At 36.3% G+C, this 27,335-nt stretch overlaps 1 protein-coding gene and 1 long non-coding RNA gene across 30 annotated transcripts in view; both read right to left on the bottom strand.

Moving 5' to 3' along the window:
- LOC141377562 (uncharacterized) overlaps positions 1-10,335 on the bottom strand; it is a 29,955-nt gene extending 19,620 nt beyond the window's left edge. Inside the window, exon 1 of the long non-coding RNA XR_015507757.1 lies at positions 10,244-10,335. This is a non-coding gene — a long non-coding RNA (uncharacterized LOC141377562). The remainder of the gene's footprint in view (positions 1-10,243) is intronic.
- An 11,441-nt stretch (positions 10,336-21,776) lies between these two features.
- Positions 21,777-27,335, bottom strand: part of ebf1a (EBF transcription factor 1a) — a 269,550-nt gene continuing 263,991 nt past the window's right edge. For 21 of the 29 annotated variants that reach the window (XM_087280643.1, XM_087280648.1, XM_087280657.1 and 18 more), the window contains 1 exon segment: positions 21,777-26,230. Coding sequence is in view for 8 of the 29 variants with exons in the window: in XM_087280657.1 (XP_087136783.1) it covers positions 26,199-26,230 (32 nt within the window). In the remaining 21 variants the exon portion in view is untranslated. 29 annotated transcript variants of the gene reach the window in all.

Raw genomic sequence — 27,335 nt, 5'->3', positions numbered from 1 at the left:
TTTCCAAATTATGTTTAACATAGCAAGGACATTTTCACAGTATGTCTGATAATGTTTTTTTTTTCTTCTGGAGAAAGTCTTATTTGTTTTATTTCCGCTAGAATAAAAGCAGTTTTTAATAAAAAAAAAATAAAAAAAAACATTTTAAGGTCTAAATTATTAGCCCCTTTAAGCAATTTTTTTCAACTGTGAACAAACCATCATTATACAATAACTTGCCTAATTATCTTAACCTGCCTAGTTAACCTAATTAACCTAGTTAAGCCTTTAAATATCACTTTAAGCTGTATCTGTCTTGAAAATATCAAGTAAAATATTATGTATTGTCATCATGGCAAAGATAAAAAAATCAGTTATTAGAAATGAGTAACTAAAACAGTTATGTTTAGAAATGTTTTAAAAAATCTCTCCGTTAAACAGGGGGGGCTAATAATTCAGGAGGGCTGAATTCAATTCTGACTTCAACTGTATATATATATATATATATATATATATATATATATATATATATATATATATATATATATATATATATATATATATATATATTCACTTTCAAAGTTACAAAAATTAGTCAAAAATTGTTCACATTTTAAGCTATATTTTGTGTATGTAATGGTACAATATATTGTACTGTTCTCTGATATCTACATAGAAGGCATGTTACTTAGGTATAGTAAGTGAACATTTCCAACCCTAGTTATAGGGTATATGTGGAAGTATGCAGCAGGACTTTTAATTTGTCAGTAACCTGGGTCAAGCGCTTCCGGTGAACTGTATGCCTTTACAAAATCGGCCCATTTAAGGTCTGTTTTCTTTAAAAATATCCGATATAAAGTGGGGCCTCAGATTGTACAAGAAGCGCTGCATTGAATTACATTTTTAGCCCCCATGTATTTAAAACATGAGCATTTACTCTACCCCAGTACGTTCAATGCATCTTATTCGCTAGCCTGCTGGGTGCATGTAAACGTTTTTTTATCTCGTTTTACGCTTAAGCAACTAAATGAAAGCCAAAGTCGATTTAACTGATTATATTTTATTACATTACAACATCAATGTTGTAAAAGAAACCATATAAAATGGACAAAAAAGTCACATTAACCGTTCACCGAAAGTTTATCAGTATGGGAAGAAACACTAGCTCTGCTTATACTCTATTGTCCTTAATATATTATGGTTATTTTTTAACATATTTCCAAAAATTTGAGTATTAATGAGCTGTAATAGTGCTGTACTCTAAATTACACATATTCTAAATAATTATTCAGTTGTCAAAAATATTTAAACAAATATTTGAGTAGATTTCTTATTAAATGACATTCGCACGGCTCACTTCACTTCAATCTTTTCAATTGAAATGTTTGATAGGTTTATTTAAGCTAGAATGAGTGAGTAAGTGATCTTTATGCCACCAGAGTAGCCTAGTTTGTTCCTGAGATGTACTGGGGATGAAATATGTACTAAATATAATTCCACTCGACATTACTGATAGATACATATTTAGAGTTGTATTTTGTAGGTTTGTAGGAATACATATCAATCTTAGCATAAACAAAGGAGTTTATTTCATGCTTTCATGGGGTGATATGACATTTAAAATTAAATGTTTACTAGACATTTATGTATATAGTTTACATGTGTTTGTTACCTCATTACAAAGATACAAGTGTCTGTTGCCTCAAATGCAGAAAATTTTACAATATACACAATTAACTATATCAATACATTTAATTATTTAGCAGAGGCTAAATTATAAATTTAAACAGACTCTATGCCTTTTGGGGGATGCTGAATAAATTTATAATCCATATATTCTGCTTTTGACATTCTGATGACTTAATAAATAAATGAGATCTTGCATGTTTGCCTGCTTAACAAAACTGCTCCTTTACTCTTCATTAAAGCCTGTCCTACTTTCAAAATAAGAGTCCCACATACATAGAAAGTATACTAAATGCTAAAAAAAAACAAGAAAAAAAAATTTGTTGTAGTCTGACAAAGAAATGTTTTAGCAAATCAAATGTTACCTAAGGTGTACATAATAATGATCCTGCGTGTATCATCAAAGTCTGTGTTTTGCTCTGATTGGCATTCCTGGATTGGATTATTCACTCACAGGATTTATTTGAGAATAAGGAAACTGTTGTTAAGACTCACAGTATGTCAATTCCATGCACTGAACCCTTATTATTTAGCTATGCCTTAGGATATATACCTATATCCAGATTTTCTATGGCATTTATTTTATTTTATTGTTTGCATAGAATTTTATTCTATGACACCATTAATGTGAGTTAAAATGTAAAGTTAATTTGATTCAACTTATAAACATAAGGAAGAAATAATTTTTTATGATGTGAAATATGCTTGTCTCAGTGTTTCAGTGTATGGCTGAACATGGTCAAAATGTCAAATTTTGTGTCAAACCTAGGGCTGGGGCGATAAAATCAGTATTTATTGACCGAACACCATAGTAATTATCGATTAAAAAAGTTCGGTATCAAGTTTCGGTATGAAGCACTATAGTTTATTTATGCCAGGGAAGTTTGAGTGCAAAGCGCACTAAAAATGGTAAAAGAAACCATGCACTCACGCTATTCACCTCTGTTAAGGTCAGAATAACAACACACATGAAAATGAGTGTGGTGGCTAGCAGCAGTGAGGAGATCATAAATAAAAAAGGACGTAAGAATGTCGCCAGAGTTGCTTTTTAGTTTCTTTTCTTGTGCATCCCAGCCACTAGCATCCCATACGAAAGCGTTTTTGCATTGTGGTAATGCAGTCATTCAACTTTACAATTTGTAATGTTGCAATATATATTTAAATAGTGATGGCGGGTTTCTGTACTTAAAAGCTCAGATTTGATTATCATAATTTCTTTTGTTTATAGAGTTTGAGGTTTACTGCATCAATATTATTCAAACACGTTTAATTTTTTTTGTTTAGTGTTTGCACTTTACATCGCACACACTTTGTAAAAGTTTATTAATAAAGTTTAAGAGTCTCTTTAACACTTATGTGTATTTTATTATCAAGAGATAAGATATTTTGTTTTAATATTTTTGTTTTTGACTATTAAAACTATTTGCCTTTAGTAATGTTGGTAAATTAAAATAAAGTGGTTAAAAAATCCTAATATACCTAAATGGATTGTAAAAAAATATTTAATAATTATCGATGCAGATAGTATGAAACATGATATCGTATATTTTTTATCGCCCAGCCCTAGTCATATTAATGCATTTTTTTATCCCAGGAATGCTTAATAAACCAGCAATGTACGTAGTCATGAAACTATATTTACCCATTGTCCTTTATCAGAGGAGGGGGAGATGTACATGTAAACCAGGACAACAGATTACTTTAATAAGCTGATTTTTATGAGTTATCAGTGTATTTGTGAGCACACAAATGTGCTCAGGGATTACAAATTGCCATTTAAGAGTTACAAACTCACATGAACCTGCCACAGAACATGTTTAGTTAATGAAGGCTGTTAGAGGTCACTCGGATCGATCAGTTATCAGAAAAGCCAAAGATCAGCGATGCGTAATGCACTCTGGCAAATGCACCTGCCATAATTGAGTGACGTGCACATGCTCTATTAGCTTTGTGGATTTATCGCGGTGTCCCTGTCCATTTATCTCCTTTATGATGTTGTAATCATAACCACACATTGTGATAAATAATTACTGCAGCGGAATAAACAGCTAAACACACCGATACCTGCACTAATGGCTTCACATTCATAATTCAGCTATCTCACTCCTCTGCCACTCTGCAGTCAATTTACGGAATCACAGCCAATTGGCAGTCGCAGCAGGAGGTGAGAATAGCCAGAGCAATCAAACGAACAGTAATATATGCGGGTTTGTCTAACAGAGTTCATGTTGCCTCGTTCTCTGCGGTGCCACCTGTGATATCTAAGCGGCTAAATGCAGCCTCCGTCATCCATTAGGTCCCTCCGACCCTCTCATTAGTCCTACTCACAGCAAATTACCCGCAGCAATTAGAATAAATATCAAACACAACAAGCCCCGGCCACGGCACATTCGGGTTCATGCTGGAACACCTACTGTGGGTGTTCTGATTAAGGTGACGCTTACATCAGAGCCCTGCAGTGCGGCCGAGGCACAACATGGTGTTGAATGGACAGTGTCACCTTTGTATTTCTGTCCAGATGAGAATGCCCTTTTGCATTGTTAATTTAAGACCAAGAGCATGCGAGGGAGTTGCAACAGATCACCCTCAACCAGCTCAACACTCACCGGCCACTTTATTAGGTACACCTGTCCAACTGCTCTTTAATGCAAATTTCTAATCAGCCAATCACATGGCAGGAACTTAATGCATTTAGGCATGTAGACATGATCAAGACGATCTGCTGCAGTTCAAAACAAGCATCAGGAGGGGGAAGAAAGATGGTTTAAGTGACTTTGAACGTGGCATGGTTGTTGGTGACAGACGGGCTGGTGTGAGTATTTCAGAAACTGCTGATCTACTGGGATTTTCATACACAACTATCTATAGGGTTTACAGAAAAGAGTCGGAAAAAGAGAAAACATCCAGTGAGCGGCAGTTCTGTGGGCACAAATGCCATTTTAATGCCAGAGGTCAGAATGGCCAGGCTGGTTGGAGCTGATAGGAAGGCAACAGTAACTCAAATAACCACTTGTTACAGCAGAGATATGCATAAGAGAATCTCTGAAAACACAACAGCTGATGGGCTACAGCAGCAGAAGACCAAACCGTGTGCCACTCGTGTCAGCCAAGAACAGGAAACTGAGGCTACAGTTTATACAGGCTCACCAAAATTGGACAATAGAACATTGAAATAATGTTGCCTGGTCTGATGAGTTTCGATTTCTGCTGCAACATTCAGATGGCAGGGTCAGAATTGTCCATCAACAACAAGAAACGATAGATCCATCCTGCCTTGTACAAACGATTTAGGCTGGTGGTGGTGATGGTATATTGGTGTGGGGGATAGTTTTTGGCACACTTCGGGCTCAGTAGTATCAAGATGTCAATGCCACAGCCTACCTGTGCTTGTTGCTGACCATGCCTATGCCCTTTATGACCACAGTGTACCCATCTTCTGATAGCTACTTCCAGCAGGATAAAGCGCCGTGTCATAAAGCGCAAATCATCTAAGACTTGATGAGACATGAGTTCACTCACTGTACTTAAATGGCCTCCACAGTAACCAGATCTCAATCCAACTGAGCACCTTTGGGATGTGGTTGAACTAATCTGCAGCAACTGTGTGATGCTTTCATGTCAATATGGACCAAAAACTCTGAGGAATTTTCCAGTACCTTGTTAAATTTATCCCATGAAGGATTAAGGCAGTTCTGAAGGCAAAAGGGGGTCCAACCCAGTACTAGTAAGGTGTAGTAGCTAGAGAGTGTAAAATCAGCCAATTACAGCAACTCAGCGCATTTAGGCAGTAGATGTGGTCAAGATGATCTGCTAAAGTTCAAAGCCAGCATTAAAATGGGAAAAAAAATTTGATTTAGAGAATTGTTAATACCAGAGGGCCTGATTTTAATGTTTTAGAAATTGCTGAGCCACTGGGACCTTTATGCTCAGCTATTTCCAGGGTTTACAGAGAATTTTCTGAAAAAGTGCAAATATCTATTAAGCGACAGAAATGTTTAGTTGTGCCAGAGGTGTCAAAGAACAATGGGCAGATGGGAATGAGATCATAGACAGGCAAGTTACGCAGTTACACACACAAACACACACAGAGGGATTTACTCTGATATACGCACATGGCAAATAATTATTCTTCGTTTGGAAAAATATATTATAGGAAATTGAGTAGAGGCCTTGTTACAATCATAAATGTGCATTAAATAATTATACTCGGTTTGGTTCCTCTTTGTAAACACACACAGCAAAAGTCACAATGAATATACACATTAAACTAATGAAGGATTAATCTAAACAGAGCTTATGCCATATCATAGTGGTGCAAAATAAATGTATAATCCATATATGCTGCATTACATAACACTCTGTGGTAATGCATGGCTGCCTGTTTCACAAAACATCACCTATTTAGTCCCCCTGCTTCTCCCGTATTCCACACAAATAATATACTACAAGCTAGACAAACATGAGAATAAGCGAGGGGGGAAATGTTGTATATCTCACAAGGAATAGCTGTGGCCAATCAAACAGCAGCCTTGGGCATGCATATTAATGGTTTATAATAATGATCCCATGTTGATCGGTATAGTCTGTGTTTTAATTCTATCTGCCTGTTTTTCACCAGAATTTTACACTCACGGGACTTTACATGAAAACAAGGAAACAATGGTGTCTGAGGCTTCCATTTACTGAACTCTTATTATTCAGTTAAGCCTAGATTTATCCAGATTTTCATTCTGACACCTTTAAAGCCTTTAAAATGAAGGTAGCACTCAAGCCACAAATCATACTCTTTTATGCTCTTTTTAAAACATGAAATCTATGGTCTACATTTATTATAATTAAATGCAAAGAGCATAACCAAGTGTATTCAACAAACTTGTAGAGAACACGATGAGTTAAATATTAAAAAAAGATACATTTTCACTCCTGGCTGAATTATTCCTAAATGTGAGAAACTACACAACTGCAACAAATGTCCTGTATAGGCGATGCAGTGGCGCATATAATGCCGACTTCAAACAGCTGAAGATGGACTCTGATGTGCCGAATATGAAGTAAATCCTGATTTATGTTTTTGCCCTTTTCTCTCAGAGCACATTAATTGCAGTAAATCTCCAGTCACGTCTAGAGGGAACTGTCTATAGTGCAAAAATCTGTGATGCTTTTGCAAATAGAGACCGCATCAGAACTGGGCTTCATAGACAAACATGCAACTGTAATACAAATATGACTGTTTAGACCATTAACCTAGAGAAAAACATGAATTGACCTCTCACTAATCACTGTTGTATTAGGACTTAGTGAGAGCCATAAATGAGAATGACAATAAACATTGAGAATGAAATGATGTAAACTGCATACTTTCATCGTCTAATGCCAAGTTCACAAGGAAACAGAATAATGTTTACATTCCAGTTTACTGGTTTAATGTGGTGCTATTCGCACATTTAATTTATTTATGAGAGTCACAAAAGAACAACTGAACTTAACTTGTAGATTCTGAGGCAATAGCTTTTGTGAACACATAATTTTGCATTTAAAACATTATGAAAAGTAAAATATTGCAATGCTTTTGAACATGTTTGAACTTGGTGTGCCTTTGTATAAATCATTTTACTCATGCCAAGATGTTGGAGACTATGGTAATTTGAATATCTGGCCTTAAATGACATGTAAGTATGACTTCAAAACAACATTAGCACTTTTTATTTGGAACAATGCTGTTATTTGATAGTGATTGGCTGCTAATATGATTTCTCTTTGAAGAATTAGCAAAGAATACTTTTCTGAATATATATTAAGTAGGGGTGTCACGATTTCGATTTTTAATCGAAATCGATCGAAATTTATGCTCAATTTCGATTATCGAATCAAAAAATAGAATCGTCGATGCTGCCACGCCCTCATGTCAGCTTGGCTTGCCAAACGGGAAAAAAACAGGCTTGTTGAAGTGCTTGTTAAACTGCAGAAGCAGGAGACCCGTCGAGAGAACTTAAACCCTCTCCTCTTTCAATGAAGTCGCCGGTGTGTAAGCATTTTGGATTTCCAGTGAGTTATGTTGACAACGTTCGTGTTGTCGACAAAAAAAACACAGTTTTGCAAGCTCTGCTATGTACGTATTACGTACGGTTCGTCCGATAGACAACACCAGCATCGCGATCCTCCGCCCGCCCCCGTTGCAAATCCGCTCGCGAAAAGTACACACTCAGGCCCTGTTTACACTGTCTTTGTTTTTAAATGGCATTTTAGAACGACAACGATTTGACATCCACAGTGGCGTGTGGCATTTCTGAGCAGCCCTCCTTCCTCTCTACCTCTGAAAATGCACATCACGTGACCACACACAGACGCACATACAGCCTTGCGCTCGAGACAGCAGGTCCAGGCTGTCAGAGGACTGCTTCAATCTTTCACTCACTTGTACTTAGTCATTTTAGCGCACACCTCAGATACTGTTGGCTGGTTCCTGTTGGTTGTGCGTCTTTTTTACCGACGCCATTATAACGACACAGATCACTGCCTATTCACGAGTCCCGCAGAAAAAGTGATTGACAGGTGGTAATTATGTGTGTATCTTGCCTTTATTCATTTACTGTATGATTTGTTTATGGGTAAAACAAAGACCATGCAGGTCAGGTAATTTAAACGGTAGGCTACAAATAATTTATTGGTCATTAATTAATTAATTATTCATAATCAAAAATCTAATCGAATAGAGGATTTGGAGGATCGTGACACCCTTAATATTAAGAAGAAAGTCTGAATGTGTGAAAATAAAACTAACTTTACCTCAATATAAAATACCGTGTGTGCAGTACTGATCTTTGGTGATAACTGTGATGCATGCTATCTGACTTGCTTAAAAACACATATCAAGTTATTAACAGGGTTCATGCACATTTTTACTACTAAAATACCATGACTTTTCCAAGATTTTTCCAGAACTTTTAAGTACATTTTCATTGCGTCATGTTTCATGTAATGTCTACATATACATGGTAAATATTAAGAAAAACAATGACGTTCAAATTTATTACAGCCTATCATAGAACACACAACAATCTATTTTGTTTTTACATTGATTTTGATAGTAATGATAACATTTTGGACAGGATAGAAAAGAAGGAAAGACAACTAATCTATATTCAAGTTAGGGCTGCACAATATATCATTTCAGCATTGATATCACAATATGTGCATTCGCAATAGTCACATTGCAGGATATGCAATGTTGAGCTTATTGTTTAATATAGAGTTTATTCATAATGGAGTAAAAGTTTATCATCTACATGCATTTTTAAAGAGATAGTTCACCAAAAAAATACTTACCTTTTTCATTACACCCTTCACTTGTTTAAAGCAATTATGAGTTTTCTTTTTTTTTTTAAATGAACAGAAAAAGAATATAATTTAATAACTCCTATAGTAGTGAAATAAGTGAAATGTGAGTAAATATTGAATACATCTTTGGATAAACAGTCCCTTTAAGGTCTGTGACTGTATGAACATTTCAATATTTCAGAGTTTAAAACATCAGGAAACAAGACATTTTTGTAACTTTAATAATGATTAAATAATATACAGTGAAGACTATGCAGTGTTGATTATTCAATATCTGCACCTGAATAGTGAATACCTGAAAACTATAATTCATTTTTATCTCTACTATATTATATTTATCTATGCTTGTAATTTATTTGTTATATATTATTCGAGATCCACTCCTCTACAAAATACCCCCAATCAATCTAAATAAACCTGTTAAATAATCTGTTGAAATTGTATTCATATCGCAATATATATAACAGAAATACAAAATATCGAAATGTCAGATTTTTCCAATTTCGCGAAGCCCTAATTCAAGCGTGCAGATATTTGTTTAACTAATTTCCATGACTTTTCCAAAACTTTGTGGGTTTTTCTGTCTTTCCAAAACTTTTCCAAAACCTGAAAAATGCCATGCCAAAATTCCATGATTTTTTTCAGTTTTCCATGACCGTATGAACCCTGTATTAATGTAACAAGACTAAAAAAATGCACTTTGGTGAGATGAATATCTGCTATGCGTGTTACGGCGATTCTGTAATGTTATTCTGACTTCCATCTGACAACCTAAGAAATTCCCAATGCTAAGGCATGAATCATGGTCAAGGTCAGGATTTTCGTTATATGGTACGTTTAATGTAGGTTTTTTTCTACATACACCGAGAATACCTGATTCGTGGGCTTTAAAAAGCTTTAATGCTTGTTGGTATTCGCAGCCGTTAAATATGAAACAACCAAAGTGCACAAGCATACAGCAAACAACGCGAGATCTGCCTTTGACTCGCATGTTTCTAATCCGCTAATTTACACAAGTGTCTCTTACTCCTCTCTCTACAGTGTAATTTCTAGTAAGGCACGTCAAACGAGCCTTACATGCGTTTTCCGTTGGAATTTAGCACCTCATTTACTGAACCTGCACAAGATTTTGCCAAATACACGAGCAAAACTATGCTTACATAGAAACAAACAAAAACAGCGCAGTGGAACTCTCTTGAGCTGCATATTTGATGTGGTCTGTGATTAAGTGGCAACTTACAGAGATAGGTGAAGTGTGTCGTCTGATGCTTTTAGTGTCACGTCTTTTCAGTTTCAGGTCCCAAGTAACCCGCTGTCAGTTCAATCACGAACAAACTATGGAAGCCCATGACTGACATAAAGGGAAGAAAGGTCACTGTAAAACTTGTAAACAAGTATAACATGAAAAGTCGAAATTTTTGACTAATAATTTTGAATAATTATGAAAGCTGAAAAAAAACTGAAATTATAGCTTTATCCTATAAACTTTAATTAGGCCTATGCTATATAAACATAGGTCTTCTAAATAATTTTTTTAAGTCAATTTTAAATAATATATTATAATTTTGATTTATCTAAATATTTAATCTCATAATCATGGCTTTTAAAATAGATTTAACTCAATAAATCAGCTTTTTATCTCACTATTATATTTTTACAGTTGACTGAAATTCATTCACTGGCCACTTTATTAGGTACACCTTTCTAACTGCACGCTAAAGCAAATTTCAAATCAGCCAATCACATCACAGAAACTCAATGCATTTAGGCATGTAGACATGGTCAAGACAATCTGCTGCAGTTCAAACCGAGCATCAGAATGGGGAACAAAGGTGATTTGAGTGACTTTGAACGTGGCATGGTTGTTGGTTCCAGACGGGCTGGTCTAAGTATTTCAGAAACTGCTGATCTACTGGGATTTTCACGCACAACCATCTCTAGGGTTTACAGAGAATGGTCTGAAAAAGAGAAAACATCCAGTTCTGTGAGTGCAATTGCCTTGTTGATGCCAGAGGTCAGAGTAGAATGGCCAGACTGGTTGGAGCTGATAGAATGGCAACAGTAACTCAAATTGTAACTCGTTACAATCGGGGTATTCAGAAGAGCAACACATCTAACCTTGAGGCAGATGAGCTACAGCAGCAGAAGACCATGCTAGGTGCCACTCCTGTTGGCTAAGAACAGGAAACTGAGGCTATAATCTGCACAGGCTCATCAAAATTAGACAACAGAATATTTAAAAAACGTGCCTGGTCTGATGAGTCTCGATTTCTGCAGCGATATTTAGATGGTAGGGTGAGAATGTGGTGTCAACAACATGACAGCATGGATCCATCCTGCCTTGTATCAAAGGTTAAGGATGGTGGTGGTGGTATATTGGTGTGGGGGATATTTTCATGGCACACTTTGGGCCCATTAGTACCTATTGAGTATTGTGTCAACGCCACAGCCACACACCAGATTATTGTTGCTGACCGTGTCCATCTCTTTATGACCTGAGTGTTCTGATCTCATCTCAGACAGGTTTCTTGAACATGACAATGAGTTCACTGAACTCAAATGGTCTCAACAGACACCAAATCCTAAAACAATAGAGCAACTTTAGGATTTGGTGGAACGGGAGATTCGCATTATGGATGTGCAAGCCGACAAATTTGCATCAACTGTGTGATGCTATCATGTCAATATGGACCAAAATCTCTAAGGAATATTTCCAGTACCTTGTTGAATCTATGCCGCAAAGAATTAATGCAGTTCTGAGGGCAAAATAGGGTCCAACCCAGTACTAGTAAGGTGTACTTTATAAAGTGGCCAGTGAGTGTATACTGATTGTGTATTTTACAGTTTACAGTTTTTACAGTTTTTACAGTGTTACAAAATCTTCATTTTGACATGTGAATTAAAAGAGTAACAATTGTGAGATACTGTACCATTCATTTGTTCAACAGCAGTGATCAGAGACTTGCACCTTTTATAATACATAATATATATATAGATATACCTTACAAAAAAGACCAGTACTCACAACTTTTAGGCTATGTATTCTACACACTTGAGACTGAACTTTTGCATTAAAAAAGATTTCCAGCTGCCTTTATTTTACAACCACAATAAATCCAATGCATCCACTTCGACTCTGCCTCGGAAAGGGAATTGTCACTCATCACTTGGGGCCAAATGTTTTGACAGTACATGTCCTTTATGATCTGTTGAAGACCTGATGAGGAGAAGAGTGGAGTCATGTAAAGGACATTTGAGTTTGCATTCGCTGCATTATTGTGGCTCTGTTTGCGTGTGAAGTGTCTCAGTGCCTGAAGAGGCCCCTGGGCAGAAACACAGTCCCAGCCCCCTTCTACCTCCATATCCCCCCACGTCCCACTGTATCCCCATGGCTCGGCCTGCAGTGTTTTTGTTAGTGCGATGACAGGCCTGCGTCCCGCGGGAGGGCCACCCCCCACCTTAGGTACCAGGCAGCGTTTCCTTCTCTCTCTCTTTTTTTTTTGGAGGTTGGAACATGTCTCTCTGATCTCCAGTATCTCTGTCGTCTCTCTGTGGACTATAAGGACCCGCTCGCTCTCTGCTTCCCTCTGTATCGTGTCCTATCCGTCTCTCTTGTGGCTTTTTATTCATTCACATTTTTTCCCTCTCCTCTTTTCAGCTCGTCGTCTTTGTCTTGCTCATTCCTTGTTTTCTCCTTTTCTCCGTTCTCTCCAAGCTCCCCAGTGGGACCCCTGTTTTCCCCCTCAAAGATGCCTTTCAGCTCGCCTGCTCGTGGGATGAGCTGGAGACGATCTGCTTTATTTATTAATTTATTTATTTGGTTTTTCGGCTGCATGGCTAGTGCCTGCTTGCATGTATTAGTTTTTTTTATCTTTAGGTCTTTATCTTGAAGTTTTGAGCAGGTGTCTGTGCAGTGCAGAACATCCCCTGCATGACTAATAAATCACTGATATATGGGAACACATCAGTGTGGATTACATCGGGACAGGCTCTGGCATGCTTACAATATTTATTAGGTTTTTTAGTATTATTTAGTTAGGCATGTACAATATTGTGTAATTTAATCATCTATCTATCTATCTATCTATCTATCTATCTATCTATCTATCTATCTATCTATCTATCTATCTATCTATCTATCTATCTATCTATCTATCATCTATCATCTATCTATCTATCTATCTATCTATCTATCTATCTATCTATCTATCTATCTATCTATCTATCTATCTATCTATCATCTATCTATCTATCTATCTATCTATCTATCTATCTATCTATCTATCTATCTATCTATCTATCTATCTATCTATCTATCTATCTATCTATCTATCTATCTATCTATCTATCTCTCTCTCTATCTATCTATCTATCTATCTCTGTCTGTCTGTCTGTCTGTCTGTCCGTCCGTCCGTCCGTCCGTCCGTCCGTCCGTCCGTCCGTCCGTCCATCCGTCCGTCCGTCCGTCCGTCCGTCCGTCTGTCTGTCTGTCTGTCTGTCTGTCTGTCTGTCTGTCTGTCTGTCTGTCCGTCTGTCCATCTATCTATCTATCTATCTATCTATCTATCTATCTATCTATCTATCTATCTATCTATCTATCTATCTATCTATCTATCATCTATCTATCTATCTATCTATCTATCTATCTATCTATCTATCTATCTATCTATCTATCTATCTATCTATCTATCTATCTATCTATCTATCTATCTATCTATCTATCTATCTATCTATCTATCTGTATAAAGCTTGCATACTCATGCATACACACACACAGTTGCTGTATAATTCATTCATTCATTTTCCTTTGGCTTAGTCCCTTTATTTATCAGGGGTCACGACAGCAGAATGAACCGCCAACTTATCCTCATCCTTATTTTATTTTTTTTTATGCTTATGTATTTTCTTATCATATGCTTTACGCAGTGGATGCCCTTTCAGCCGCAACCCAGCACTGGTAAACACCCACACACTCTCACAGTCACAAATATACACTTCGGCCAATTTAGTTTAATCAATGGACCTATAGCGCATGTCTTTGAAATGTAGGGGAAACCGACCCAGCCAGGACTTGAACCAGCAACCTTCTTGCTGTGGGGCAACAGTGCTAACCACTGAGCTTCTGTGTCGCTCTGCTGTAAAATTAAAAACACATATCACTTTTTTAAGTAATAATGAATAAATAAAAAAAACAATCAAATTACAAAAAATAAAAATAAATGCTTGATGTCCGCCTGACTGTCACTTTCTCCTTTTCCATAAATATATGACGACTTATACACAGATTTGGTATTTAGTACTATTATATAATGTCCAAGTGCTATAGGAATACAGTGCTTTTACACCCTCCCAATTTACCTGCTTGTGCCTACATTCATTTCTTAAGGACTATTTCAGAACAAACAAGTTGCTCCTTAAATGGCACAAATTTGAGAGCTGAAGGAGCCGCATGAATCCTCCTCCGAGTGCTCTGATGTGTCAGCTTTATAAGTGCCATATAAAAATAATCAGCTCATTCATTACTGCAGGAAGAGGCTGATTTGCTCTATAGAGTTTCTGTCAGCGAATGTCAACAATGACAAGTGGAGAGAGAGGCTCTGTTCAAATTGTCATCTATCAGTCATTGCTGTACATCAGCTCTCAGACAGTCTTCCCTGGGGATCGGTGACGGAGAGACAGAGAAGAGTGACAGAAAGAGGGAGAAGGAGAGATAAGTAATCCTTCACTCGTGATGTTTAATGTTCAAAGCGGTCTTTGTTTGCTAAGTGCCTCACAGCGGGTGTGGACTGAGGGTTTGGGGGGTGAACGGGGTGCCAGTCTCTCAATAATCCATTAGCTAATGGCTATCTAAAGCTCTGCCTTCTTATACCTCCAAACAGCAGTTGGAGGAACGCAAATAGTGACAGAAGACAGACTATTAAACTCTAGGATTCAAAGATCAAGTGTTTAAAAAATATATTAAAAAATAAACATATATTAAAGAACAGTTTTACAATTTTTATTCTATTTTTTATGTTTTTTTTGTAATTCAGGTTTTCATTGTTTTCATCCAGTACATGGCACAATATTACAAACATTACAGGTTTATATATGCAGGACTTCTGCATTTAAGACGGTTTTCCAATTTTAAATATGTCAAAACAAATTGAATAATCTGCTATTTGTAGAATGGTTATTTTTTGCTATTTTTACAAATTGTGCACTTTTTATTAACTATAATGATTCTATAGCTAAAAAAAACCCAAAACAGAATCATTTGACAAGTCATCTGTTTATGATAGATATTCCAAAGTATTCATATATGCTTGACATCAGTGCAATTTAAATATGTCCTTTTTAAATTATTATCATGTTTTACAACATTTATTGTGTTAACAAATAATTTTGGTGCACATTTAACATAAAAAACTAATCTATACTATATGTTAACAACAACAACAACAATAATAATAATAATAATAATAATAATAATTATTATTGTTATTATAATGTTTGTCACATTTAACTGTTTAATATCTTATATCTGTTAATTTGATAGTTTTACAAATAATTTTGAACAATTGATATTCCCAGTTCTTCCGCTATAAACAAAATGAGATTGCAATTACACAGACAAAAAATATTAATAATATGAAGAAATTCAGTTAAAAAAAAGGAAAATACGTAAAATATTTAAATAAAAAAAAGAATAGTTAGTGTCAGTTATGTATAAACTATACCAGTCAAAGGCCAGTATATTTGAAAAAGTTTTACAATAAGCTTCTTCTGCACACTAAGGCTGCATTTATTTAATCAAAAATACAGAAAAAATTGTACAATTTTGAAATGTTATTGCACTATAAAATAACTGTTCAAAAGTAGTTAATTATTTAATTTTATTAATTTTTTCCCAGTTATTTAAAGATGAATTTTCACCTTCATTACTCCAGTCTTCAGTCACATCATCCTTCAGAAATCACTCTAATGTTTATTATTATTATTATTATTATTATTATTATTATTATTATTATTATTATTATTAGTAATAGTAGTAGTAGTAGTAGTAGTATAAGGTAATAGTAATAAAAGCAACAATGACTGGAGTAATACTTTTATTTGAAACTACATACAATAAGAAAGCAGTTATCTAATTTCAATAAATATTTAACAAATGTTTTTTTCATTTAATAAATGCAGCATTGATGTACAGTAATATTCCTAAAAAAAACATGAAAAAACACACCAAAGTTTTGAACAGTAATGTATATTGGATCATTTAAATTTAGAAATAACCCATGCCCAAAGTACACATGTACATCATCAACAAACCAAAATTACAAACTTAATCTTCAGATACTTATACAATAAACCTAATTAAATTTGCTCTGCCATTGAAAAACCTAAAGACTTAGATTTTCAGTCTATAGAATTACTCACAAAAAAATAAATTAAATAAATTAAAAAAATTAAATGGGTCCCATGTTTCAGAAAAAAAAAAACATTAGATTCGCCATTTATTGTTAACCTAATATTTTCCTATTTTTTTTTTTTTTTAAGGATTATATTAAAAATGCTTTCTAAACATTAAGGGGTTTAAAGTGGTTCAAACCTTTATGAGTTGACAATCATAGAATATGAATAAAATACTGATGTCTAAATGTAAATGATGACTTAATTTCCATTGATGGTTGAAATATCCCTTTAATCAATGATCAGTCTTTTTTAAATGAATAAAATCAGATATTTAAATTCAACTGCCCTCAAATTAATCACATGCCAAACGTACAGTCTATCACAGATCATACTCTAAAAGCATGAAATCATTTCAAAACATTTACAACCTTTTCTTAATTACAGCAAACACAACCCTGCGCCTTTAACAACAACGATTCTGCTGAAACCACAGGCCATATTTAGATTTAATGACTTAAGATATTAACCATTCAAACTTGCATTTCACTAATGTTTCGGGGTCACATGAAGCCCTCTTGTGCTGAGGTGGAGTTTGCCCTCATGCAATCAGGTCAGCACAATCCTGCCAGTGACTTTTACAAGCTAATCACATCAAGAGCATCTTAAATTAAATATGCAAACTAAAAAAAGAGAGAGATTAATTTTTGCTGATGACCGTAAATGCAAATGATGAGTCAATTAAATGCAACGCGCAGTTCAATTAATAAGTCGAGGAGCCCATCATTAACATGTTTGCGAAAGTCTGAGCGTACATTCATTATGCTATCAGGTATATAATAATTTAATGAATGGGGCTAATTAAAATGTGCTAGTTTAAGGGAATTGGTGGGTTTGGGGTAGATGGAGAAAGTGGGCTGGGTCCAAAGAGAGATGCTTCCCCGGAGATAAAGAACAATCAGACATCTGTTGGCGATAAGACGCACAAAAATAACACGCTGGGTTACTTTGGTAACATCTATTTTCCTAACATGCCCCGAGTACAGGGTTATTAGTGTTCTGATGACAACTATGCATTAAAATGAAAGAGCTTTTCCTTTGTGTAAAGATGAAAACATAGTCAAAACTCTCTTTTTTCACATGGATTTCTTAAAAATGCTGTATTTTGCATGCCAGGCCAGTAGTTTGCATTGTGACTGAGTATCTTAGGCACACAAACACTGTACTGTAGTTTGCTTTTGCTGTATTATGGCCCGTTTCCACTGAGTCGTACGGTACAGTACGGTAGGGTTCGGTACGCTTTTATGGCCGTTTCCACTGTCAAAAAGTACCAAAAAGCTAACTGTACCGTACCACTTTTTGGGTACCCTTCTGAAAGTCTACCTACAGTAGCAGGACAAAAGTGTACCAAAAGGAGGAACTAGAAGCGCAGCTAAATGCTATTGGTTTATAGAGGTATACGTGACATAAACAAGCCAGGAGAATGAAAACAAAGGAACCGCCATTTCTAAATACACAGCCGAGACATTACATCGTTATATACAAATAATAAAAAGCCATGGTCGTCTCGAGCTGCAAGCAAACCTTGTCCCACCAGCCTTACACCCCACTCGGTCTTCACCTTCGTCTGCAACACATCCAAACTCCAGCCCCTCCTCCATTCTTCACTTTCGTCTGCGACCCCCCCCACGCTCTTCTCTTTCGTCGATGACACCCATCCCCCTACCGCTCTTCACTTTCGCCCGCGACACCAACCACCAACACGACACATCCAGCACCCCCACCAACCCCCCTTCCCTTCACTTTTGTCCGTGACATATCGAGTACCCCTAACCCCCTTGCTATTCTTCACTTCAAATCCAGAACCCCACCCAACCACCCACACTTTTCACTTTTGTCCACAACTCGCATCCCTCACCCCCGCTCTGTCACTTTCGCCCGTGACACCAACCACCACCACCTCCCCACCCCGCTCTTCACTTTCGTTTGTGAAAGGTTGTCAGAGGGTCAGTGGCGGGCAGCGGCACCCCTGGTCATCTTAAAAAACATCCACAAATCCAAGAAAAACAAAATCTGCCGTGTCCTGTTTTTGTTTTACGAGGTTGTCTAAAAGCGTGAGCGGTTTCACTTTCTCCAGAGAGCTTGCCACGTGTCTGTATTTGAAATAAGAAACTTTATGAGCTGATGATAAAAAAGTGCGCGTTATTATTGAAATGCTTCTGACATCCTTTCAGAAACAGATTAACTCGAGAGTGGAGCGTGAAAAAACAAAGGAGAAGCCAAAAAACAAAAAAAAACAAAGGATCAAATGATTCTTTCAGCAACTTAAAAGATGAACAGACTGCCTTGTTTAACTATTATCATCACTTTTTGGACTTTTATGAACTCTGAACTACGGAATTACTTTCTAACAGAGGTCACAAGTGCTGGTGAAGATTAAAGACACTGATGAGAGGTTTGCACATTGTAGGCTATATGTTGCATGTTGTTTTTGAACCCAAATAAGGGCTAAATGTATGCTGTGTGTAGTTTATCTGGAATTGGTAACATATCGGAGACTGTAAGGGTTTATATGTGTTCATATAAGCTGCATTTATTTATTTTTATTAAATGGCAGACATTACGGTTGGCTATTTCACACTATTATTGATCAGCATAATCAAATCATGTTCATAAAAGGTTAGTAAAGAACATTTATACACAAGTATTTATGTGTACAAATTATCTGTTTTGTGAGAAGTGCTTCTCATATGATATGTGAACGACCCGTATAGCTTTACTTTGACATTTCCTTGAGCGAGAATGACGTGAACGGAAACTTTCTCTCCTACACTAAGCCCACCAAAAGGGTAACATTTTGGCAGTGAAAACGCAAGTCTTATAAAGGTGACCGTACCGACCCGTACCGTACCGTACTGTACCACTCAATGGAAATGGACCATTACACTGTGTTCTGTTTGAAAATGCTGATCTGCATGCCTTTCAAAGGGTTTACTCTCCGAAGTGACAGCTTTGAGGAATGAAGGGTGTAGGCAGCATTGTAATGTAACAAATGATAAATACTTAAAATACTGTGACTTAGTAGTTTGGAATTGGAACTCATGAATTGTACTTTACTCAGTAGTACTTTTACTTGAGTACATTTTACTCCACTACTTTCCTTTAACTTGCATCCTTGATACTATTTTTTGCTTGTCTATGCTGATTAAAGTAGAATAATCACTCCTGTATCTCCCATCCAATCAAATTATGCATAGAAAAATGTCACAAGACAGACCAACCTCAAGACATGGAGACTGTGTGGAAGCATAAAAAATGTCCTAGAAAGAGCAAAATCGTTCCTGACAACATCCTAGAGTGTTTAGACTGTCACTGAGGATAAGATGAAGGATGCCTAGAGTACTGTATGATGACTAAAATTGCCAAATAGCCTTAAACAATGACTATATGCACTACAGAATGTTACGTTTTCAAACACATGCACAAATGGCATATATTCAGTGCTGCACGAGAGGGGTTTGCGGCTCCAAATACTTGATACACATAGCATGTTAGTCAGGGGCCACACAGTGGATGCCCTTTCAGCTGCAACCCATCACTGGGAAACACCCATAAACTCTTATTTACACACATACACTACGGACAATTTAGCTTACCCAATTCACCAATGCTGCATGTCTGTGGACTTGTGGGGGAAACCGGAACACCCGGAGAAAACCCACGCAAAAACAGAAAGAACATGCAAACTCCACACAGAAATGCCAACTGACCCAGCTGAGGCTCGAACCAGCGACCTTCTTGCTTTGAGGCGACAGTGCTACCTGCCACTGTAAGTATTTATATTATTCTTATTTATTTTATATACTTTTTTATAACTCATAAATCCAACAGACGTAACCAATAGAAAAATACTTTACACACATTTATAGGTAAAGGTGAACTCTGAGACACCCGTTAGACTCCTGTTGATATCCTGTGACACCAAACAAGTTCCCTGTGCAAAGGTTTATGGATATCTGACGTGTCCATTAGTTGTTCCTTTTGAAACTCTTCACTCTGAAGGGCCCTTCGAAGTATCCAGTTTTGAGCACTTTGGTATGGATTGATACTTCAATATGGGGCTATAATTGTTTTCACTTCAAGGAGCCCTTTAGAGGGAGATATATCTCATTTGGAACACCGATATAAAGTTGTCATTCATACGTATATGCATTTACATGACACCAGAAGATTCACAAAATCAGATTTTTGTCGTTCACACAGAGATGATGATGGTATAATTTCCCAAAACTTTGGGTTCGTTTACATGACAACAATGTCATTATAACCATCCCTGATGGATTGAAATATATTTTTTATATATGCACATACTGCATGTAAAATTAATCAATTATCATTCAAATTCAGCTCGGAGGAGGATCAAATATCACCCTGTTTAGGACAAATGAATAACTTTTTTATTTTTTTTTTTTAGAATAAAACTGCTTAACAGACTTTACTGAAACCACAATGACACTAAATTATTTGTATGTTATTGCTGACTTACCAAGAAATGCTGGCACAGAAGGTCTGTTAAATAAAAAATTTAATGTATTTTTCTACATATTAAAAATATATATGAACATGTTGATGTTGGCCACACCAGATTGACAAGATAAAACCATTAACAAAACAGAGGCTTTCACTGACCCGTCTCTGTAGTTTTCCTTTCAAGGAATTGATGTTCAAGTAATTTCATTGTTCCATTTAGAGGGCCAGCAGTCAAATATAAAAGGGTGAATAATAATTTGCAACACAGGCTTGTTGGAAATATGCGCTTCAGCCTACTTTTTTGTTAAACCACGTTAAACATATTTAAATATTAGTTTGAATGCAGTTTCTATTTAAATGAATGCTATGGGGCATTTTGATGCCAACAACCTTTGTTTCTTTTAACACTAATTATTTTGACATTATTAATGAATAAAGGATTATTCTCTTGCAGTTCTTTGCAGAACACCACATTAGGCCACAAAACACTGAAATGTTTTGATTTGTAATCGAATACATTATCTCCATATGGACAACTTTTCTGGAATTGCTAAGCCTGCTTGTGCTTAAATGTGTACAAGAAGGATGTAGATCGGAAATGTACAACAAAACACACCCTATGTAATATATTTTAAATTAACAAAAATGTAGACAGCGCCCTCTAGTGGTTTTGTCATCTAAAATGTGCAATGAAACATACCTGGAGCAATGCATTTTACATTTCACATACATATAGGCTGATGCACATATTTCCAATGAGCCTGACAAGCTCAAAACCTGCTATTTCGTGAACATATTGCTTGAAACAATAGAAAAATATCACTAGCATAAGAAAAACAAGACACTGCACAAGATTCACAGACAAGAAGTAACTTTAATTTAATATTGTGAACTTTGAAAAGTTATTTTACAGCTTTCATCAAAAATGATAACAATCTATACAGTAGTTTTTGTCTTGAGTTTTCCTATCAATAGAACGGTTCAGGGTGTATCCAGTCAAAAAAAGAAAAAAAAAAAGAAGAAGAAACAAACAAACAAACGAAAAACACAAGAATAGGAGGCAGAAAAAAGGAGACCAGCTTTTTTTGGTTCGAGTCTTGTGTCCTATCAAATGCTTGTCCTTTTATGAGTCCATTTTAACAAAGTAACAAATGTTTTTCAATTTTGGAAAAGAAATCATGTTGAATATTCAATCATCAGTCATTTCTGATAAAAAGTCCTCATACAAACTTCAAATCAGCATATTAAAAGCCATTTTTGTTCGATGGCAGATTGCAGACACACATTAGGTGAGGAGAAAAAAAAAGAGCCTGAAGACCGATCATCAAGGGCCGATTCGGCTGACAGTAGAATTAAACGCACAGAGTCACAGCGTTATAGACTGGGATTCAGCACCTCAGCTCTGAGGGCAAGGCCTTGTGCTCTGATAGAGTCACTTTATTTAGGGTGAGAAATACATCAGCGGTACCTTAAAGAGTGAACAACATCCCACGACCCAGAACATGCAGCTTCACATGCACCTCCAGCCAAAGAGCGAACGAAAGGTGACAATGCTGAATATGGCTTTGAGCTTCACCCCATCGTGAACATAGCAGACATAAACCAACAACAACAACAACAAAAAAGAGGCAGCCTTTTGCTTTAAATGAAAGAAAGTGCAACCCATCTCACAAGCAAATCATAAATACTCTTTATACTCCTTCAAATTCCCTTTTCATGATTCTTCATTAAACAAACAACAACAACAAAAAGACAAATTTATTTAATTCTCCTCAGTTAACAGACCAATTTGTGCTTTTTATGAAAAGTTCACCCAAAAATGTTCACCTGTTAAAGATGCAGGTGCCTATTTTTCATCAGTAGAATGGTAAATATGTTTTTCAAGTTGAGACTGCACACATAATGTTTAATGCAAACTTGTGAGCAGACGCTGTTTGTTTACAACAGAGATGGATGATACCTGTTTTTGTATTGTTAATCAAAATAGTACTTGTGCTTATCCTGGATACTGCAATCTTTATAAAAAGATGTAAACAAACAGTGTTTGAGTTTGCATTCAAACATCATTATACAACAAGAGCTCACTCTGTGTTGATTGAAGGTAATAATGTCTATACACGTTCAGAAATAAAGATATGCAAGCTGTCACTGGGGTGGTGCGTTTTCAAAATGTACACATTTGTACTTGAAGGGTATATTGGTACCTCAAAAGAAAATATTTGTACCTTAAAACACTTTTGTACTTTTTAGGTACTAATAAGTACCCTTGAGGTATTAATATGAACAGCTCGCGTACCATTATTTCTGAGAGTGTATATATATATATATAAATACACACACACACACACAAACTGGAATTCGATACCAATCGGTACTGAAATTTTAACATGGTCCATGTTTCCGCGAACATTTGAGTGCTGCTGATCATGTTCCTAAACTGCTGATTTGCCGTTGTGTTCATGTGCTCAACAAAACAGACTGTGATTGGCCGTGAAGGTCATCAGCTCACCGAACTCATCGCAGTTTGCTGAGTGTAACTACAGATAAAAAGACACTGGAGCATTTCAAAGTCTAATCAGTGAGCTGGTTTATCTGTAAACTGACATCCGAGCAATCCGCGGATGAATCATAACTTTAAAACTCTTCAGTGTTTCTATGTCTGTGGTTACATACAGTAAACAGCTGTGAGCTCGATAAACCGTTGACCTTCACGTCTAATCACAGTCATTTCTGTTGAGCATGTGAACACAATGGCAAATCAGCACTGTTTAAAAATGTGTGCAACAGTTCTTAAATGTTCTTGGGAAACAGACATTTTTTAATTTCATTACCGTCTGGTATCAAATTCCAGTACCATTACCACCCTAATATATATATATGTGTGTGTGTGTGTGTGTGTGTGTGTGTGTGTGTGTTTATATATATAAGAGTTGTCACGATACTGGAATTCTGATACAGATATATATATATAGACCCTAAAAGTTGACTTGCATTTTATGAATCATCGAGTACACTGGTTTCAGCTAATAATCTTCTTTAATTTCCCACTGAGGAAAAAATAGAACCTCTAGGATGACCTGATGGTGAGTAAATAAACAGCAAATGCTCATTTTTGGGTGAACTGTCCCTTTAAGGAGCTCTGTGGCTACTGCTATTGGTGGTGGTGGTTGTGAAGACTGTACAAGTCATTGTACATTTATGGGTTTGCATTGTTAAGGCATCTATACTGCTGGTACTGATATGCGTGAAAGAGAGAGAGAGAGAGAGAGAGAGAGAGAGAGAGAGAGAGAGAGAGAGAGAGAGAGAGAGAGAGAGAGAGAGAGAGAGAGAGAGAGAGAGAGAGAGAGAGATAGGAAAGACGGATTTATACGCAGGCATAAATAATCAGATAAATAAAAGAGTAAAGGAAAGACAAAATAAAAAGTAAAAACTTCAGAAACGTCCTTCTAAGGTTTGACACGCAAAGTAAAAGCCATCACTCTCAGAGAAGAGCCCATGCATATTATTATTACAATAATACAGATTCTGTAGAAAGAAAAGATATAGATTTATATATTCATCATTTATATTTATATATATATAACTTTTTAAAAAATCTACATAACTAAATGCTGTGAGATGCTACTTTTTGCCATACATTACAAAAATTCCAAAAAGAAAAAAACAAATTGCTTTTTAACTTACAAATTATACAAAAATAGACAATGGCTTTTTTATGAATAGAACTTAAAATAAAAAATGGAAGCTTGACATGATACAAAACATAGACCTACAATAATAAACACAAGGCAGATGATGAAAGAGGACAGATGGACAAATCATCACAAAAAAAAACTTCCACAATCCCAAAAAAAATCAGGGAGAAAATCAATATACAAAATCTGGATATACATACATTATTTATATGGATATTTTACAGAGACTCCCCTCTTTTTTGTCCAAAAAAATCCATGATTGGTATTTGCCGAAGATTTTATGGTGTAACCTATGCAATGAACCGATCGTCAGTGTTATTATGAGCTGCCTTGAGCCATTCTGATATCAATACAAATAAAACGAAGACTTTGGCAACAGAAAATATATATACAAAAACAGACGACTACCAAAGTGAGCCAATCAGACTGCTGTAGGTTGGGTGTTTGACACATTAGGAAAGCGTTCTTCATACAGTGCTGTCTTAAAACAAAAAATCATCACTAATTCAAGTCATGTCCCCAACAACAAGCACACACACACACACACACACACACACACAAAATCAAATAAAAAAAAGGGTTGTTCAAACAGTCGGCTCTCAAATATACTTCATTTAACCTATATCCTTCACTAGCGAACACAGCAAACCAAACACATAGAAATTGATATCACAGTTTCAATTGTTTTCAAAGACAAAGCGAAATTTTAAAATAATTATAATATTAATAATAAAATCAATCACATTCCTTGAGCACACATTTAAAACCAAAACTTAAATGGCATGGCAACTGAAGGCTTTTATTCCTTCCAGTCCATCTGTTTACTGCATATCTCTGCTCTATTTAGCAGCAAATATTTGCATGAACATAAATACTGATTTCTTGTAGAAATTGGGTCGCTTTTTTTCTTCTTCTCTTTGAGGACGGATCTGAACATTGAAAAATTACAGCATGACAGCATTTAATAACTCTTAAATAGCTTTCCTTCATCGTAGCCATCCAAACCGGCTGGTACCCAGATGCTTCATATGACTCTTCGCTTAAAAAAAAAAAATGATTAAAAAGTGAATATGGCGCTACAATTTCATTTAGTGAGAAAACAAGCAAGATTATGGCAAAAATGTTTGTTGGCTTCCCTCCCGTCTTCTGTTCTGCATTCAAAAGATTGGCCTAATGTTCTCATTTTATATAAAAAACTGGTCAGTATTAACAGAGATCTGTGCTGCTCTCAGGAACATCGTGGATTCAACCGCTCCTAAAGTGTCACAATTGTGTGAGAAAGTCTGTAAAAAAGGCATGTGATCATTGAATTAGTCAAAAAACGAAAAAAGCCCATGAATGAAACGATCCTTCCCTCTGTTTTCCACAAGTCCTTCGCAAGGGCTGTCCAGAAATGAGCTCAAAAACGAACGCAAACAAACACTTTCTTCCCATAAAATGAGATTCCTATGTCAAAAGGCCTGAGTTTTAAAAAGTTCAGTTTTCATGTCTCCTCCGCCAAGAAATTGCCTTCGGCTCAAGAGCGTAGATTCTCTGGCCGGGGCTGAAATCAAATGTGCCTCTTCAGCAGCCCAGGAGCCCCTACATTGGAGGAACAATCATCCCTGGGATCACTAGACAGAAGAGAAAAAAAAAAGGAGAGAGTGAGAGTGAGATGTGGGATTATTTGGTTTCATTTGTCATGCAACAATGCCAAAAGAAAAGCACATGGAAAGCATGTCTTGCCCAGGCAACATGAACAAATAATACAAGACATAAAGAGAAGAAATGTGAAATATTGTATTGCTTTGTGCTGACTTTACGATATACATCCGACAACGCCAAAACAGCTATTTTAGTATTATTTATATACATTTTTAGACATATTTTGAACTAGCGGTTATATTGTAATTTTAGTTTAGCAGGGGGGCATAGTGGCTTAGCACTGTTGCCTCACAGCAAGAAGGTCGAGTCCAGGCCGGGCCAGTTGGCATTTCTGGGGGTTTGCATGTTCTCCCCATGTTGGTGCTCCAGTTTCCCCACCAGCCCAAAGACATGCTATAGGTGAATTGAACAACCTAAATTGGTTGTAGTGTACGTGTGTGAATGATTGTGTATGGATGTTTCCCAGTACTGGGTTGCAGCTGGAAGGGCATCCGCTGTGTAAAACGCATGCTGGATAAATTGGCGGTTCATTCCACTGTGCAACACCTGATGAATAAAGGGACTAAGCTGAAGGAAAATGGATGAATGATGACAGAAGTGTGAACTATCCCTTTAAAAATGAAACTGTTCAAATGGAGGGGTTAACTAAAAACAGTGCCAACGGAGCACATCTAAACCACAGGGTAGAAATATGGCTTCAATCAAGAGAAGAAGCAATGGAGAGGCCTAACGAAGGCAGTCAAATATCCCATAATTCACCATGCTTTCGATCACGCTGAAGCCGCACATTAATCAGAAGGTTGTAGAATTCCCTGCGAGTGGCGGAGGATAATCTTTATTCTGTATGATCCACATAAGGTTGCAGGTCGTCCGTGTTTAATTGGAGTCATTGTCAGGATAAATAGTGACTTGCTTTACAGGCTGTATATCAGTCTCCCCATCAGGGAGCCATTATATGAACAATTCATCAATCCAATTAGTGATAACACTATAGGACGGCTTCGCAACGCATTAGCTAATGCTTCTCTCCCATGAGGGCAAAGCTGGAGATGTTCAGGATATTCTTACAGTTGC

The sequence above is a fragment of the Danio rerio genome, chromosome 14 (genome assembly GCF_052040795.2).
Source record: "Danio rerio strain M-AB ecotype USA chromosome 14, GRCz13ab, whole genome shotgun sequence".
Lineage (NCBI taxonomy): Eukaryota > Metazoa > Chordata > Actinopteri > Cypriniformes > Danionidae > Danio > Danio rerio.
Note: the sequence above shows the minus strand (reverse complement) of the source record. Positions and strands in the feature narration are given on the sequence as shown.